Source organism: Rhinopithecus roxellana, chromosome 19 (assembly GCF_007565055.1).
Source record: "Rhinopithecus roxellana isolate Shanxi Qingling chromosome 19, ASM756505v1, whole genome shotgun sequence".
In the NCBI taxonomy this organism is placed as follows: Eukaryota; Metazoa; Chordata; class Mammalia; order Primates; family Cercopithecidae; genus Rhinopithecus; species Rhinopithecus roxellana.
In genome coordinates this window covers 73,648,935-73,666,172 of record NC_044567.1, presented here as the reverse complement: position 1 = coordinate 73,666,172, position 17,238 = coordinate 73,648,935, and the positions used below count along the sequence as shown (strand labels likewise).

General features: G+C 44.0%; 1 protein-coding gene and 1 long non-coding RNA gene across 4 annotated transcripts in view; one reads left to right on the top strand and one right to left on the bottom strand.

The window, feature by feature from the left end:
• LOC115894779 overlaps positions 1-11,685 on the bottom strand; it is a 37,430-nt gene extending 25,745 nt beyond the window's left edge. Inside the window, exon 1 of the long non-coding RNA XR_004054954.1 lies at positions 11,556-11,685. This is a non-coding gene — a long non-coding RNA (uncharacterized LOC115894779). The remainder of the gene's footprint in view (positions 1-11,555) is intronic.
• LOC115894774 (leucine-rich repeat-containing protein 37A3-like) overlaps positions 6,841-17,238 on the top strand; it is a 33,631-nt gene continuing 23,233 nt past the window's right edge. For all 3 annotated transcript variants that reach the window (XM_030923012.1, XM_030923014.1, XM_030923013.1), the window contains exons 1-3: positions 6,841-10,139; positions 11,824-11,895; positions 14,691-14,762. In XM_030923012.1, the coding sequence (XP_030778872.1) occupies positions 6,856-10,139; positions 11,824-11,895; positions 14,691-14,762 (3,428 nt within the window). In that variant the 5' untranslated portion in view covers positions 6,841-6,855. The remainder of the gene's footprint in view (positions 10,140-11,823; positions 11,896-14,690; positions 14,763-17,238) is intronic.

Sequence of the window (17,238 nt, the reverse complement as noted above, 5' to 3'; positions counted from 1 at the left end):
GGTGGCTCACGCCTGTAATCCCAGCACTTTGAGAGGCCTGGGCGGGTGGATCACTTGAGGTCAGGAATTTGAGACCAGCCTGGCCAACATAGTGAGACTACATCTCTACTAAAAATATAAAAATTAGCCGGGTGTGGTGGTGGGCTCCTGTAATCCAGCTACTTGGGAGTGAGGCAGGCGAGTGGCTTGAACCTGGGAGGTGGAGGTTGCAGTGAGCTAAGATTGCGCCACTGCACTCCAGCCTGGGCGACAGAGTGAGACTCGGTCTCAAAAAAAAAAAGAAAGCACCTATAAAAGCCAGCTGGTGATTTTTATATTATTATTGACACAGAAGATAGGGATTGGGGGCAAATGGAATGTACTTGAAGAGCATAGCCTTGTTCATTAATAACGTTAATACTAGACTGGGACACTATTCTACATTAGAAGGTGAATCCTTGTTACATTTGACAAATACGTTTCATCATTTTAAAAAGCTTTAAATGCATCACAGATTATTTCTCGTTGATATGCCATTCATGGTTTATAGATATGTAATAGCAGATTAAATAATTAGATTTTATTAGTTCTGGAGTATTAAATTCTGCTGGAAATGAACTTCCCCCTTCCCTATACCAAAACTGAGTGAGGCCTCTTTTTCTCAGATACCAATTAGAAATAAGGGGACAATGTTACACGTTTTCCTTCTAGAAACACACATTGTGTAAAGTTGTCTTTTGAAGTCTAGAAGTCTGAAAACACTGTAAATTTTTTTTTTTTCAATTAATACAATAAATGTATTGGTCAACTCTGAAAAATCTACAGTGGTTTCTGAGATTTAATCTTGGCATGACTTTACCCGTGCATCTCTGCCCTTGGCAGGTAGTTTTGTTTATGGGTGTCATTGGTTGAACAAACACTGTTTTAGTTGCTACAATAAATAAAACATGATCTGTGCTCTAAAGGAGTCAACAAATGAGCCAGGGGGGCATGAGTAATTGCCTGTAATATAATCGTGCTCACGCTGTCATGGGGGACCGTACAGAGTGTCAGAAGCACAGTGCCAGGAGGCACAGCAAAGGGTAGTAGAGGTGACATTTGAGCCCGGCCTTGAAAACTGTCTAGGATTTCTCAGAATTTCAGCAAAGTAAGGTAATTTCTGTCTAAAATATATAGACAGAAAAACTATATTTTTAGTTTGCCTAAAAATATAGGCAAACTTTTTATTAAAAATATGAGAAATTAATTAACAGATTATGACCACGATGCACATTTAAAACCCAAGGCATAATGAGTGCCGTTGACCAGTTCATCCAAACAGTTCAGAGAAGAGAACATCCATGTAGATCCTTCTTGTGTTGCAGGATACAAAGGAGCAGAACATTTTGCCTCAGTAACTGCCAGGTCATTCTAATTAAAGTACCTGCACATGGTAATATAATTCCTCCATTAAGGTAATAACCGACCAGGTGGCCCAGAGTCTGTGTCATTCAGTCAAGAAAGTCACTCCCTTAACCTAGACTGTGCTGGAAATTCATTGACAAATTTTGTTCTTTGCTTCTCCATTTGTCTTCAGAATTCATGCAGACCACTTGACTTCCTTAGCATTTTCTTTTGTAGGCACATATTAATGTCTTTGGTTAAGCTTCGGCTTCCTTTTGCGTCAATCCTGCTGTAATTGTTGCCTCCTGAGGCATCTTTTTGCTTCCCTTGCATGAGTTTCCAAAACCCTACTTTCTGCTTGGTAAGGGGAGTATCCATTTTCTTTAAAGCAGTGGTTTTCAAACTTGCCTGCACATCAGAATTATTTGGGGAGAAGGATAAAAATACAGATTATTGAGCTTCATCTGGGATTCTGTAAATTTGGGTTGCATTTCAGATTACTTTGAACAATTTACCAGATGATTTTTGCTTCTCCTCCACTTCAGTTTTAGGAAGGACTGTTTCAAGGCAGCTTTTCAAACTTTAATGACCATGTAAATCACCTGAAGATTGTGAGAAACTGCAGATCCTAATTTAGCAGCCCTGGGTTCAGGCCTGAGATTCTGAAGTTCTCTCAAACGTGATAATATCAATCCCTTGCTGAGCAGAAAGGTGGTTTTTTTGTTTTTTTCTTTTTTTTTTTCCAATATCTTCATGGCATTCAATGAGTAGCAGAGTTTGAAGGTAACTTCTGGAATTTCATCGAATGTGTATGAATTTTTACTCATCTGGATCTTAGGGGAAATAACCCATCTGGTTACAGGGAGGGAGGACCTTTAATAACGAAGCCAAATGTGTGGGTTGTCTCCCTCTCCCTAGTGTGCAGAGGTATCCCTTGCACATACTCAAAACTTCTTAGACCAAAAGCATTATAGCTCTAGTTTGCCTAAAAGGAAGTTGTATTGTCTATAGAGCATGTGGGCTATTTTCTGCCCAAAAAAATGTTAAAATGTTTTCATTCTGAAGCTTTGTTCATTGTATCTGGTGGAATTCCGGTTCTCAGTGAGTAGACACCTAGCTGTGCTTCTAATGTGAAGTGTCTACTAGCCCCGTGGTCTCTATTTTGGATTTGAACTTTGACCCCACACCTGATGCCTTTCCATTTAGTCATATTGTGATTGAACATTTTTGTTTCCACATTTTTTATTTCCTATGTTATTATTCCTTAGTTCCTATCTGTAACATCATAAAGTCCTGTGACCCAAACACAGTTGATATTTCATACATATGTTAAAAACTGAGCTGTGAGACCAGACATGGTGACTCACGCCTGAAATCTCAGCACTTTGGGAGACCAAGACAGAAGGATCAGTTCACGCCAGGAGTTTGAGATCAGCCTGGACAACAAAGCGGGACCATGTCTCTAAAAAAGAGAATTAGCTGGGCACAGGGGAGTAGACCCTGTTACTCTGGAGGCTGAGGCGGGAAGATCACTTGAGCCCAGGAATTCCAGGCTGCAGTGAGCTCTGATAGTGTCACTGCATTCCAGCCTGGGTGCAGAGTGAGACCCTGTCTCCAAAAAAAAACAGAAAAAATCCAAGGGTATAATGAGGGAACTTCCAGGAAAGTGCTCTTATTTTCTGCTTTTAGAAACCAAAATAATGTCTCATTGTGGGCTGCTACCAATATATGCAGGAAGTTTTAGAATGAAAAACATTCTGAATTGATCCTTGCTAACTTTATTTCAGAAAGTGATAAAATAGCTGTGGAGTACAGACCCAGTGAAGAGATTGTAGATGTCACATTGGAAGAAGAACTACACGGTTTATTTCAAGTATGCGGAGATAAAAACTCAAAGGTAACAGGGCCGGGCGCAGTGGCTCAAACGTGCTTTGGGAGGCCAAGGCAGGCGGATCACCTGAGGTTGGGAGCTCAAGACCAGCCTGACCAACGTGGGGAAACAGTGGCGCATGCATCCAGCTACTCGGGAGGCTGAGGCAGGGAGAATCGCTTGAACCTGGGAGGTGGAGGTTGTGGTGAGCCAAGATCGCTCCATTGCACTCCAGCCTGGGCAACAAGAGTGAAACTCCCATCTCAGAAAAACAAAAAAAACTCAAGGGTCAGATAACATATCCAGTATAACCATAATTCAAAATAAGCAGCAGAATTTGGAGGATAATTTGTTTCATTCTCAGGAAAATGTGAAACTCTGAAACTGCTTTTTGAGTGCAGGGTATTTCTGGGGCTTTTCCTAAAGTCTTGACCCTTGGCTCTGACCCCTTATTTGAAGTTTGGAGAGCAGAACTGAGGACTATATTACTACAGTTGTGGAGATAGGAGAGAGGTTAGTCTCCCCCGGCCCCAGGAGTAAGGGATGCTGGGCTGCTTGAACACAGGCCTTTTTAGAACTCCCTTCAAACAGGATCCCAGAGATGTGGGGAGAATGTAAGTGGCCTTAAGACTGATTGTGCTACAGCTTTCGAAAACTATAATGCCTTTCAAATATGGCTATTACTTGGATCTCAATATCTCCCATATACCTTGGGTGGACTATTTTGCTGAAGATCTTTCTGTCAATCATTTACGATCATGTGCTGCAAAATGAAGTTTTGGTCAACAGTAGACCACATATATGATGGTGGTTCCATGGGAGTATAATGGAGCTATCCCTATACAGGCATACCATTTTTATCTTGTTGTTGTTGTTGTTGTTGTTGTTGAGATGGAGTCTCACTCTGTTGCCCAGGCTGGAGTGTGATGGTGTGATCTCAGCTCACTGTAACTTCTACCTCCTGGGTTCAAGTGATTCTCCTACCTCAGCCTCCCGAGTAGCTGGGATTATAGGCATGCGCCACCATACTCAGCTAATTTTTGTATTTTTAGTAGAGACTGGTTTTTGCCATGTTGGCCAGGCTGGTCTCAAACTCCTGACCTCAGATGATCCACCCACCTCCACATCCCAAAGTGCTGGGATTACAGGCATGAGCCACTGTGGTTGGGCCCCATTTTTATCTTTTATACAGTATTTTAACTATACCTTTTCCATGTTTACATACACAAATACTTGCCATTCTGTGACAGTTGCCTTTAATATTCAGTACAGTAACACATAGTAGAGGTTTGTGGCCTAGGAGTCATAGACCATACCATATAGCCTAGGTGTGCTGTAGGCTATACCACCTAGGTTTGTGTAAGTATATGCTATGATGTTAGCACAATGGTGAAATCACCTAATGACACATTTCTCAAGCTCCTCACATGGCAGGCAACACATGACTGCATATGAAAGCTCTTAAATAGGGATTAAGTTTCTAAAGTAATCTCAAAAGAAAATAGTCATTATTTACTATTTATGGAATTTTTTTTTAAAAAAGGAGCAAAAGTTTCATTTCAGTGGGAACTTAATTTGGGGCTAGAGTGTTTTATTTAACTTTCACCCCGAAGTTGCAACGTGTTTTGAAGTCCTTCCCTGTAAAATAATTATTTTAACTCAATTTAAATAAAACCCACCCAGTAAACTTCAAGCTTTAAGAAGTCTAGGTTTGGCTGGGCGCAGTGGCTCAAGCCTGTAATCCCAGCACTTTGGGAGGCCGAGACGGCTGGATCACAAGGTCAGGAGATTGAGACCATCCTGGCTAACACGGTGAAACCCCGTCTCTACTAAAAAATACAAAAATCTAGCCGGGCGAGGTGGCGGACACCTGTAGTCCCAGCTACTCGGGAGGCTGAGGCAGGAGAATGGCGTGAACCTGGGAGGCGGAGCTTGCAGTGAGCTGAGATCCGGCCACTGCACTCCAGCCTGGGCGACAGAGCCAGACTCCGTCTCAAAAAAAAAAAAAGAAGTCTAGGTTCCTGTGAAATGTGAGAGGAAGTCAGCACTGATTTCAGAAATCTGATTATAACAAAGATCCATCCCTAAATAAGGTGAATCTGGCCGGGCGTGGTGGCCCATGCCTGTAATCCCAGCACTTTGGGAGGCCGAGACGGGAGGATCACAAGGTCAGGAGATGGAGGCCATCCTGACTAACACGGTGAAACCCCGTCTCTGCTAAAAATACAAAAAATTAGCCGGGTGCGGTGGCGTGCGCCTGTAGTCCCAGCTACACGGGAGGCTGAGGCAGGAGAATGGCGTGAACCCGGGGGGCGGAGCTTGCAGTGAGCCAAGATCACGCCACTGCACTCCAGCCTGGGCCACAGAGCCAGATTCCGTCTCAAAAATAAATAAATAAATAAGGTGAATCTTGGAATCCCTTCAGTTTTATTTTATTTTATTTTATTGAGACGGAGTTTCTCTCTTATTGCCCAGGCTAAAGTGCAATGTTGCGATCTAGGCTCACTGCAACCTCTGCCTCCCAGGTTCAAGTGATTCTCCTGCTTCAACCTCCCGAGTAGCTGGGATTACAGGCATGCACCACCACGCCCAGCTATTAGTAGAGATGGGATTTCAGCATGTTGATCAGGCTGGTCTGGAACTTCTGACCTCAGTGATCTGCCCACCTCGGCGTCCCAAAGTTCCAGCATTATGGGTGTGAGCCACTGTGCACAGCCCCCCTTCAATTTTAAAGCCATCACTATGCACCCTATACCTATGCTGGACACTGGAATAAGATGAAGCACCTTCTTGGAGTTTACATGCTGATAATTGTGCCAGACAGTAATAGGTAAGAATGGCTGTGGGGGAAGTCAGCTGTGTTCTAATTACAGTCGCATTTCAGGAAATTATTTAACATGTTGACTTTAACAGCCTAAGCTGCTTCTCCATGTGTGCACACAGGGTAGATCTCTGAAGGGTGGCGCTGTAACTTCTAGGGTAATGGCTGTGTTGAGTCAAGGCAGGATGACGGTTCAGCCTCCTCCCTGCTAGTGCAAAGGGCTCTTCACTTGGATTAAAGCCTTCTTTCCCAGACTGAATTGCCCACCCCCAATACCCCTCCTACAGAAAATTTGGAGTCCTCGCTTATTCCCTGGCAGCCCCTACCTAGTAGGGTGGTGAATTCATTATCAAACATGCGATAGTTTAGCGAAAACAGCAACATTTTGGAATAAATGACTGTAATGTGCGTTGTGCCTGCCACCCTAACTGGCGCCAATTTTCCAGCTCAGTTGTTCTCCCTGAAAGGAAGAGTATGCTCGGATTTCACCTTGGAGGAGGAAGAGTTCAGGCTGCCACAACTGGACTAGCACTTCTGAAGATCCCAAGGCAAGGTCCCGTGACCCCACCCCACCACACCACAGCAGGCTGCTGGAGTCCTGGGACCACCTGGGTCTGTGGCCCAAATCCTTCCTCCCTAAGGGGGGGGGGGGGTGTTTGAGCGGGATTGTGACATAAGATTGCCCTGGTGACATGGAGCAGATCTGGACCCAAGCCTAATAAAGGTGGCATAAATAAAGGTGTCATAAAGACAGGGCGGGGTGCACGCTTATAAGGGGCACGAGCATCTTGGGGTTGCCAGAATGACTCCCGCTCAGTGCGCAGCACCCGCGTGTGTCATGTCCCGACCGCGTTTCTGGGGCCCATGGCCTCTCCTCACGTGGCAACTATTGTGTCTACTAGTCAAGGAGGCTCAGCCTCTGGAGTGGGTCAAAGACCCGCTCCAGCTGACCTCTAACCCCCTGGGGTCGCCTGAGCCCCGGTCTTCCCGCTCCTCCCATCTCCCATGGGAATCTCCCCATGCGCCCACTCCCCCGGCAGACCCGGGGGACTTTGATTACCTGGGGCCCTCTGCTTCCTTGCAGATGTCAGCCCTGCCCCAGGAATTGACTGAAAATTTGGTTCCATTCCTGGACCCGGATTCAGCTGAAGAGCTCCCCCTGGGGCCAGAGCAGTTCTCCGCTGCACACCAGGATTTAAACAAGTTGACTCCGCAAGAAAGGCTCCCAGAGGTGGTCCCACTGCTGGACGGGGATGAGAACGAGACCCTAGTTCAGCTTCCTCGCCTCAAAAGTAAGGTTCCAACTGCAGATCTAGATCGGGCGGCAGGTCATCAGGCAGATGAAAGACTTGTTCCGCTAGACAATAAGATTTCAAAACCAACCACATTTATTGTTTCGCCCAAGAACCTGAAGAAAGATGTAGCTCAGCGTTGGAGCCTTGCTGAGATTGATGGAATTCCACACCAATTATCCAAGTCTGGGCATCAGAAACAGACTTTGCAGGATGAATATTCGAGTATGGATACACTGTATCCCAGCAGCCTGCCTCCAGAACTCAGGGTGAACTCAGATGAGCCTCCAGGGCCCCCTGAGCAAGTTGGACTTTCTCAATTCCATCTAGAGCCTGAAACTCAAAATCCAGAGACCCTTGAAGACATCCAATCCTCTTTACTCCAGCAAGATGCCCCAGGGCAGCTTCCACAGCTCCCTGAGGAGGAAGAACCTTCTTCAACCCAGGAGGAGGCCCCAGCTCTGCCTCCAGCATCCTCTATGGAGAGTCTAACTCGACCGAATCCTGAGGTGACAGTTCAACCCCCAGGTGAGGATCAATCTCTTTATAACTTGCCTGGCATTACAGTTAAACCTGCAGATGTGGAGGTTCCCATGACTCCAGAGGCTGAAAACAAGACAGAATCTTCCCAAGCCCAGCAGGAGTCCCCAGGTCAGCCTCCAGAGGAGGTGGAACCTTCTGCAACCCAACAGGAGGCCCCATCTGAGCGTCCAGGTCCTCCTATGGAGCCTGAACTTCCCCCTAGTGAGCAGGAGCAGCCAGCTCAGCCTTCTGAGTCTTCTGGGGAGGTTGAATCTTCTCCAGCCCAGCAAGAGACCCCAGCTAAGCCTCCAGAAGAGATGGAGCCATCTGCAATCCAAGAGGAGGCCCCAACTGAGCTTCCAGGTCCTCCTATAGAGGCTGAACTTTCCCCCAGTGAGCAGGAGCAGCCAGCTCAGCCTTCTGGGGAGGTGGAGTCTTCTCCAGCCCAGCAGGAGGCCCCAGCTCAGCCCTCAGAACATCATGAAGTCACAGTTTCACCCCCTGGTCACCATCAAACTCAGCATTCAGATTTTCCCAATGTCTCTGTTAAGCCTCCAGACACGCAGCTCACCATAATAGCGCCTAGTGCAGAGGTGGGAACTTCTCCAGTCCTCCAGGAGGCTATAGCTCAGCTCTCAGGGCCAGGTAATGATGCAGAACCTCCCGCCACCCAGCACGGGGGCCCACCTCTGCCTCCAGAGTCACTGGAAGAGGCTGGACCTTTAGCAATTCAACAGGAGACTTCAGTTCAATCTCCGGAACCTGTTAATAGTGAGAACCCCTCTCCAACCCAGCAGGAGGCTGAAGCTGAGCATCTACAGACCGCTGAGGAGGGTGAGTCTTCTCTAACCCAGCAGGAGGCCCCAGCTGAGACTCCAGAGCTCCCTAATGTTGTAGCTCAACCTCCAGAGCATTCAAACCTGAATCAAGCTACAGTTCAACCTTTGGACCTGGGGCTTACCATCACACCAGAATCCGTGACAGAGGTTGAACTTTCTCCAACCATGCAGGAGACCCCAACTCAGCCTCCTAAGAAAGTTGTATCCCAACTTCCAGTATATCAAGAGATAACAGTTCCAACACCAGGTCAGGATGAAGTTCAGCATCCAGTGTCACCCAGCGTCACAGTTCAACCTTTGGACCTGGGACTTACCATCACTCCAGAACCCACTACGGAGGCTGAACGTTCTACACCCCTGAAGAAGACTATAGTTCCTCCAAAGCATCCTAAGGTGACACTTCCACATCCAGACCAGGTTCAGACTCAGTATTTACACCTGACTCAAGCCACAGTTCAACCTTTGGACCTGGGGTTTATCATCACTCCAGAATCCACAACAGAGGTTGAGCTTTCTACTGTCCTGATGACTATAGCTCCTCCTGCAGAACACCCTGAGGTGACACTTCCACCTTCAGACCAGGTTCAGACTCAGCATTCACACCTGACTCAAGCCATGGTTCAACCTTTGGACCTAGGGCTTACCATCACTCCAGAATCCACAACAGAGGTTGAACTTTCTCCAACCATGCAGGAGACCCCAACTCAGTCTACTAAGAAAGTTGTACCTCAACTTCTAGTACATCAAGAGGTAACAATTCCAACACCAGGTCAGCATGAAGCTCAGCATCCAATGTCACCCAGCATCACAGTTCAACCTTTGGACCTGCGACTTACCATCACTCCAGAACCCCCTGCGGAGGTTGAACTTTCTACAGCCCTGATGACTACAGCTCCTCCTCCAGAACACCCTGAGGTGACACTTCCACCTTCAGACAAGGGTCAGGGTCAGCATTCACACCTGACTCAAGTCACAGTTCAACCTCTGGCCCTGAAGCTTAACATAACTACAAAACCTACTACAGAGGTTAAACCATCTCCAACCACAGAGGAGACCTCGACTCAGCCTCCAGACCCAGGGCTTGCCGTAACTCCAGAGCCCATTACAGAGATTGGACATTCTTCAGCCCTGGAGAAGACTACAGCTTCTCATCCAGACCAGGTTCAGACTCTGCATCGAAGCCTGACTGAAGTCACAGGTCCACATACTGAACTAGAACCTACTCAGGATTCACTGGTGCAGTCTGAAAGTCACACCCAAAATAAGGCTTTAACTGCATCAGAGGAACAGAAGGCCTCCACAAGCACCAACATATGTGAGCTCTGTACCTGTGGAAATGAGATGCTGTCATGTATTGATCTCAGCCCAAAGCAGAGGCTCCGCCAAGTGCCTGTGCCAGAGCCCAACACCTACAATGGCACCTTCACCATCTTGTAAGAATCACCTTTCCTCAGTCATCCTCTGTGTCCTGCCTGATGTGGCAGCCTTTTCCTGGAGGCCTTCGTGGGCCTCCTTTATCTCCCCAAGCCATACTGACAACTGACTTTCTGCTTTCACCTTTGCTTGTCAATTCTGCCTTCTTATTCTCCTTTAATGTTAGACCCATTCTCCAGTCTTTTGCTTTTACTCCAGTCTTTTACTTGTTTTCTCATCCATTTTTATTTAGCCCCATCACATCATTGCTTAACCGCCGCTCTCCTCCCATTTTTGCTTCACCCTCTTTACAGCAGCCTGTCCCTCTCCCGATCTGTGATGAGGCTCTAAGTGGTTAAGAGTTGATTCCGGAGCCAGGCTACCTGGGGTTGAACCCAGGTCTGTTTATTAGGTTGGTGACCCAGAGCAAGTTATTCTGCTCTGTGACTGAGTTTCCTCACCTTTCAACTGGGGGTTATGCTAGTTCCCATTTCATTGGATTGTTGTGAAATTTAGGTGAGTGAATATATGGAACACTTCATCAGTGCCTAGCATATGTAGGAGTGTTGGCTGTTAACATGATTACTCAGTCCTTTAGTTATGTCCACAACTCATCGTTGTCCCTGGCTTTCGATATGTAGCACTCGTTTTATGTCAAACCCAGGGTCAAGTATGCTACTGTCTCCAGAACATGAAAATGATAGGAGGGAAGAAATAGAATAGGCATAAAAAGGGAGGTATATATAATTAATCACTAAAAGAAAATGCATACTGTCGGTGCTAGAATTTACCAGAATCTATGATCCTTGAGGTGTGGAGATCAAGGAAAGCTATATGGATAAGCTAAAACTTTACTTGGGTCTTAAAGACTAGCTATAATTTGTTAAATAGAAAAAAAATGGGAGTACAGTCTAGGCAAAGGCATGGCTACAGGTATGGTTGGAATTTAGTAGACCAATCTGGCTGCAAAGAATTAGGTGAGGGAGCAATGCAGATATGATTATGTAAAACCTTGAGTATCAGCTACAGGAGTTTGAAAGTTACACAGTGAGGTGTGGAAAGCCATTGAAAGTTTCCAAGCAACAGAGGTTAAATTACTAAAACAGGGGAATTATTTTATTTTGTTGTTTGCTTTATGTAGAGCGCCCAAAAGGAAAAGCTTATTTCAGGGAGACAACTTAGAAAGGTCTTGCAAAACGTAGGAGTAAAGTGTGAAGGGGCCAAATCAGATCGGTTGTAATAAGAGTGGAAAGAAAAAGCCTAGGATGTTTCAACAGAGGGCAAAGCTTTGGTGCTACCTGGCGTAGGGTTTCTTTCTACTTATTTATTGATAGTGATAAGCTTTTGCCTATTTTTCTGTTGAATTATTTACCATTTTTGTGTTGATTTGTAGGAGTTTGTTTAGACACATAAGTGCTTTTTGATAAAATACTTACATTCAAAGTAATTAACTGGCATCGTCTGTCCAAGAGATGGGATGGATAGGAAGTTAAGCTTCCGGGAGATGCCTCATCATTTGTGCCAGTGGCCCCACATTGTTTCTTGATGAATTGCGCGAACTGGGAAGCTGATAGCTCTGGAAATGAGAAAGCAGGTGTTATTTTCTGTAACGGAATATCCCCGACAAGGTTGCCACGATTCTTTTACTGATCCTGTTCATTCTTGTCCTACCTATTCAAGGATATAAACTGTGTTTCTTCACAGAGATTTCCACGGAAACTATATTTCTCACATTGATGGAAATGTATGGAAAGCATACAGTTGGACCGAGAAACTGTGAGTGTATATTCTCTCTGAATATGACAGAAAACTAACTGCATTGTAAGATCCTTCTCAGTCCAGAATTTTGAGGTCAATACCTCTGAAAAAAGATATTTCCCCTCCATTCCCCAAATCAGCCTCTGTTGATTGCAATCCTATGGTTATTTTAAAATTAAATTTGGTAGGCTCTCTTTAAGAGGCAACTTAAATTTATTTATCATACAAATAATACATGGTTATATTCTCTTTTTTCCTCTTTTTTTTTCAGAGTCAGGATATTACTTTGTCCCCCAGGCTGGAGTGCAGTGGCACAATTACATTTCATTGCAGCCTTCACCTCCCAGCCTCAAGCGATCCTTCCACCTCAGCCTCCCAAGTAGCTGGGACCACAGGTGCATGCCACCACGCCCACCCAATTTTGTATTTTTTGTAGAGACAGGGTCTTCCCATGCTGCTTAGGCTGGTCGTGCACTCCTGAGCTCAAGTTCTCCTCTCACCTTGGCCTCCTAACATACTCATATTACAGGCATGAGCCACTACCCCCAGCCCGATTCTATTTTTAATGTATAAAAATGCAATAACAGTTACAACAAAAACCCTCCTTGTGCCCTACTCCCTCATCCCTGAGGTAATGCTACTCTGCATTTAGTATACATCCTTCCAGAGTTTTTCCCATTTGCCTGCATACATATTTACATAAAGCAAAATGGATTTGTTGTGTTGCTTGAAAAATCTTTTTTCTTTACATAAATGGTAACATCTTTCTTTCACTTCATGATATGTCTTAGATTCTTTCCTTCCCAGTACTCAGACGGTCACCCCATTCATTTAAACTCCTGCATCATCCATAGTCTGGATGCATCATAGTTTATTTAATAATTCCCCAATGGATGAATATTTAGATTATGCTTAGTTTTCTTGTTACCTGCATTGCTGCAGTGAAATCCCTGTACATGCTTCTTTGTGAACATGGGCAAGTATTCCTGTAGCATAGATATCTAGAAATGGAATTGTTGAAGTGAAGACTATGTAGATATAAAATTTTAATTGCCCTCAAAAATGTTGTGCCAACTTACTCTAAGTTGGAAAATACCCAGCGGTGAAAAGGTGTGGGGAGATGACATCATTCATTTCCCCCACACCTTTTCACCGCTGGGTATTCTCCAACTTTTTGTTGATGTTATGGATGAATAAAAGGGATTCCACCTAAATTTGAATTTTTCTGATTACTCATGAATTTAATTAAATATCATTATATGTTTATGGAACATTTGTGTTTCTTCTCTGAGTTTTCTATCCTTTGTTCTTTTTCCTGTTGAATTGTTTCATCCTTTTCTTACTGATTTATAGAAGGAATTGATGTAGACACAAATGATTTTGGAAAAAATGCTTACATTCGAAGTAACTGGCATTTTTCACAACAGTTTGTGTGTCACATTACCAGTTCAACTTATATAGACAAGCCATACATGAGTTCTAAATTAAAAATAAAACACATGCTAGGTGCGGTGGCTCACGCCTGTAATCCCAGCACCTTGGGAGGTCTAGGCGGGTGGATCACCTGAGGTCAGGAGTTTGAAACCAGCCTGGCCAATATGGTGAAACCCCGTCTCTACTAAAAATGCAAAAATTAGGCAGGTGTGGTGGTGGGTGCCTGTAATCCCAGCTGCTTGGGAAGCTGAGGCAGGAGAATTGCTTTATTTATTTTTTGACACCTAATTTTGTTCTTGTCGCCCAGGCTGGAGTGCAGTGGTACGATCTTGGCTCATTGCAACCTCCACCGATCTCCACCTCCTGGGTTCAAGCAATTCTCCTGCCTCAGCCTCCCGGGTAGCTGGAATTACAGGTGCCCGCCACCATGCCCAGCTAATTTTTATATTTTTAGTAGAGACAGGGTTTCACCATGTTGACCAGGCTGGTCTTGAACTCATGACCTCAGGTGATTCACCTGCCTTGGCTTCCCAAAGTGCTGGGATTACAGGTATGAGCCACCATGCCAGGCCAGAGCTACATTTTAAAAGCAAGACAATTATTACAAAAGTCAGGATAGTTGTTACCTAATTTGGGTTAGAGAGAGGGATTTGATTGGAAAGGGGCACACTGGGGCTTCTGGGATGCTAGCAGTGTTCTTTTGTAACAATATGGGTATCTCCTTTTTAATTATTAAACTGAATATTTGGCCAGGTGAGGTGGCTCATGTCTGCAATCGCAACACTTTGGGAGGCAGAGACAGGAGGATCACTTGAGCCAGGAGTTTGACACCAGTCTAGGAACAGAATGAGACCCTGTCTCAGAAATTAAATTAAATAAAATACAAAGAACATTGATGTCCTGTGCACTGTATGCACATTGTAGTTCTCACATTTTTTTTGATAGGGGAAAAAGGTTGAATGGCTTCACTTGCAGCCCTGACATGGTTCCATGTGGGGCTTTCATAATAAGGTTTGGGAAAAGAGGAGGAAATGGAAGTTCTGCTGATCTTGGTGCCACCCAGAGGTGGATTCTAACAGGGACTTTGGGATCTAGAGAGGAGGCAGTTTGGTGGGAAGAGTGGGTAGGGGTGTGCTTGTGTGTGTGTGTGCTTTCCTGTGTGTGCCTGTGTGTGTGTGTGTGTGTGTGTGTGTGTGTAGTGGTGGACAGAGATGGACACAACAAGGAAAATGTAAGGAAAGGTTTGAATGAAAGCAGAGCAGATACCACTGTCTTGAAATGACCATGACCCAGCTTTCCCCCACATGCAGGACATAGTCCTGTGTGGCAAATAGTTGTACTTTGCATTTTAATCTAGAAATGACTTTTTCATTTTCCAGAATTCTCAGTGAAAATTATTTGACTGAATTACATAAGGATTCATTTGAAGGCCTGCTATCTCTCCAGTATTTGTAAGTTAGTTAATCACATTTATAAGTTTTTAGTCATATTATCCATAAAATGAATACAGGGTTCAAATTAGATAATCTCTAAGATTTCTTCCAGCAACAAAATTCTGCAATTCTGTAGGTTTGTATAGGGTCTCAGCCCATCTCTAGCATTAGCTATGTCCTGTGCATTTTCAGTTTTTAAATTATATAGACAAAATGCAGACAGAAAAAAGTTTCACATGGTAAGAAGATCTGAGCAGTGACTGACACTCATATGAACCTTGTTTTATAAGGGTTCACACACCATCTTCTTCTATTCAGTCTACAACCAATAGATCAAATCTAATCTATGGTCTATTTTTAAATAGCCCATTAAGTTAAGAATGGTTTCTGCATTTTTAAAGGACTGTGAAAGTGAAAGAAAAGAAAGAGAAATATGTGAGAGATCATATGTGGCCCACAAAGCCTAAAATATTTACTGTCTGACTTTCACAAAAAAAGATTTGAAAAAATTAGTTGAGTAGGATGAAAGGAATTAAAGTTAACTTCAGATTGTTACCTAAGGGAGAAGAAAATATAGACCACCTACATTCATTTGAACATCATTAATCCAGAAATTTTTGGTAATTTAATATGAATTAAAATAACATATTAAAAATATTAAAAATCAGCTGAATTGTATAAATAATAGATCAAGAATATTAAGCTACCAACAGAATAGACTAGTATTAAGGATTTCATTTCAAGAATTGTTATATGAAAACAGATGTTTAAAATGATGGTTAAGTGGTAGAGCTAGAAATGTTTACACTAAGAAGCATACCAGAAATGCCCCTAACTCTTCACCAATTACAAAATAACTGTCTCCCCAGCCCTGTTACCAAGAAAGGGATACCTGCATAGTATTTCTGTCTGTTTAGAGACGAGAAGATACTATGTTCATTGCTATGGAAGCTTGATTCTTATCCTTTGTCCATAGAGGTGTGTATGTCGTTAATCCTTATTAAGCTCATTAGTGATGCTGTTTTGCAAACCGATTCTTTCAAATGTAGAGGAATCAAGGCAAGTGGATATAAAGACCCTCAAGTGGATGCCAAAGTGCTACAGTGGCTGTGAAGTAATAAAACTACATTTCCTTTAAAATAGTCATTTTCCTCCTACTCCCCCAGCTATTCATTTATTTTACAAATATTTGAATTTGCTTTATTTCCATGTGTCAGTTTTAAACATGGTGGGCAATGCAGATGAGCAAGACCTAGTCCATGCTTGCAAGGAGTTTATGCTCAGAAGAAATGGTATAAAAAATAACTACATTAAAAAGAAGAAATGGATGTGGGCATGAGGAGGAATACATTGTTTCTGGAGCATAGAAAAGGGGAAAATGCCTTCAATCTGGACCCAGGAGGATGTTACTAAACAATGCCGTTTGAATAGGACTTTGAAGGGCCATTGTGTAACATCAGACAGACATCTTAGGGAAAATATTCTAAACTTGCAAAAGGAGAATGGGAGAAGGGCAAATCACAGGAAAGTATTTGAGGAATGCCATGAGTACCTGTAGAGTACAAGGAGGGAGAGTAGGACATTGGAACCAGATCTTCTAGGGCTTTGAATGCCCAGCTGAGGAGCCATCGTGGGGAACCGTGTTACTGCAGCAGTGCTGTAGATAGATCTGCATCACAATCACTGAGAGGGCGCGTTAGAACTCAGTTCCGGACTCCGCCCTCGTGGTTACTGATTCAGTTGGTCTAGAGTGGGACCAAGAATTTGCATCTTCAATAATTTCCCAGGAAATGGTGGTCTTTGCAAACCACTTCTGGAGAGTTTATCTGATGACTGTGTGCAGGATAGTTTAGGAAGGAAGAGACTAGAGATGGAGACATCAGCCAGACAGCGTTACACCAAATTAATTCCAAATTAAATCCAGGTAAAGAGGGAGGGACAAGCCCCATCACTGTATAACTGAAGAAATTGCTTTCATGAAGTATTAATGCAATATAAAACCAAAAATGAGTTTCTATTAATATGATAGAAATTGATTCTATGAATATGATTTGAATTAGTTCAAAGTTATGTGTTAGTTAAAGGGGTAACTTCCTTTCAAATGATGTGAAAGGATGTGTTTTATTTCTTCTGATATTGAACTGGCTTAGGAAAACAGACCTAAACTAGGAAGGTGTATAAATGTGAGACTATGGCCGGGTGCAGTGGCTCAAGCCTGTAATCCCAGCACTTTGGGAGGCCGAGACGGGTGGATCATGAGGTCAGGAGATCGAGACCATCCTGGCTAACATGGTGAAACCCCATCTCTACTAAAAAATACAAAAAACTAGCCGGGCGAGGTGGCGGGCGCCTGTAGTCCCAGCTACTCAGGAGGCTTAGGCAGGAGAATGGTGTAAACGTGGGAGGCAGAGCTTGCAGTGAGCTGAGATCCCACCACTGCACTCCAGCCCAGGTGACAGAGTGAGACTCCGTCTAAAAAAAAAAAAAAAAAGTG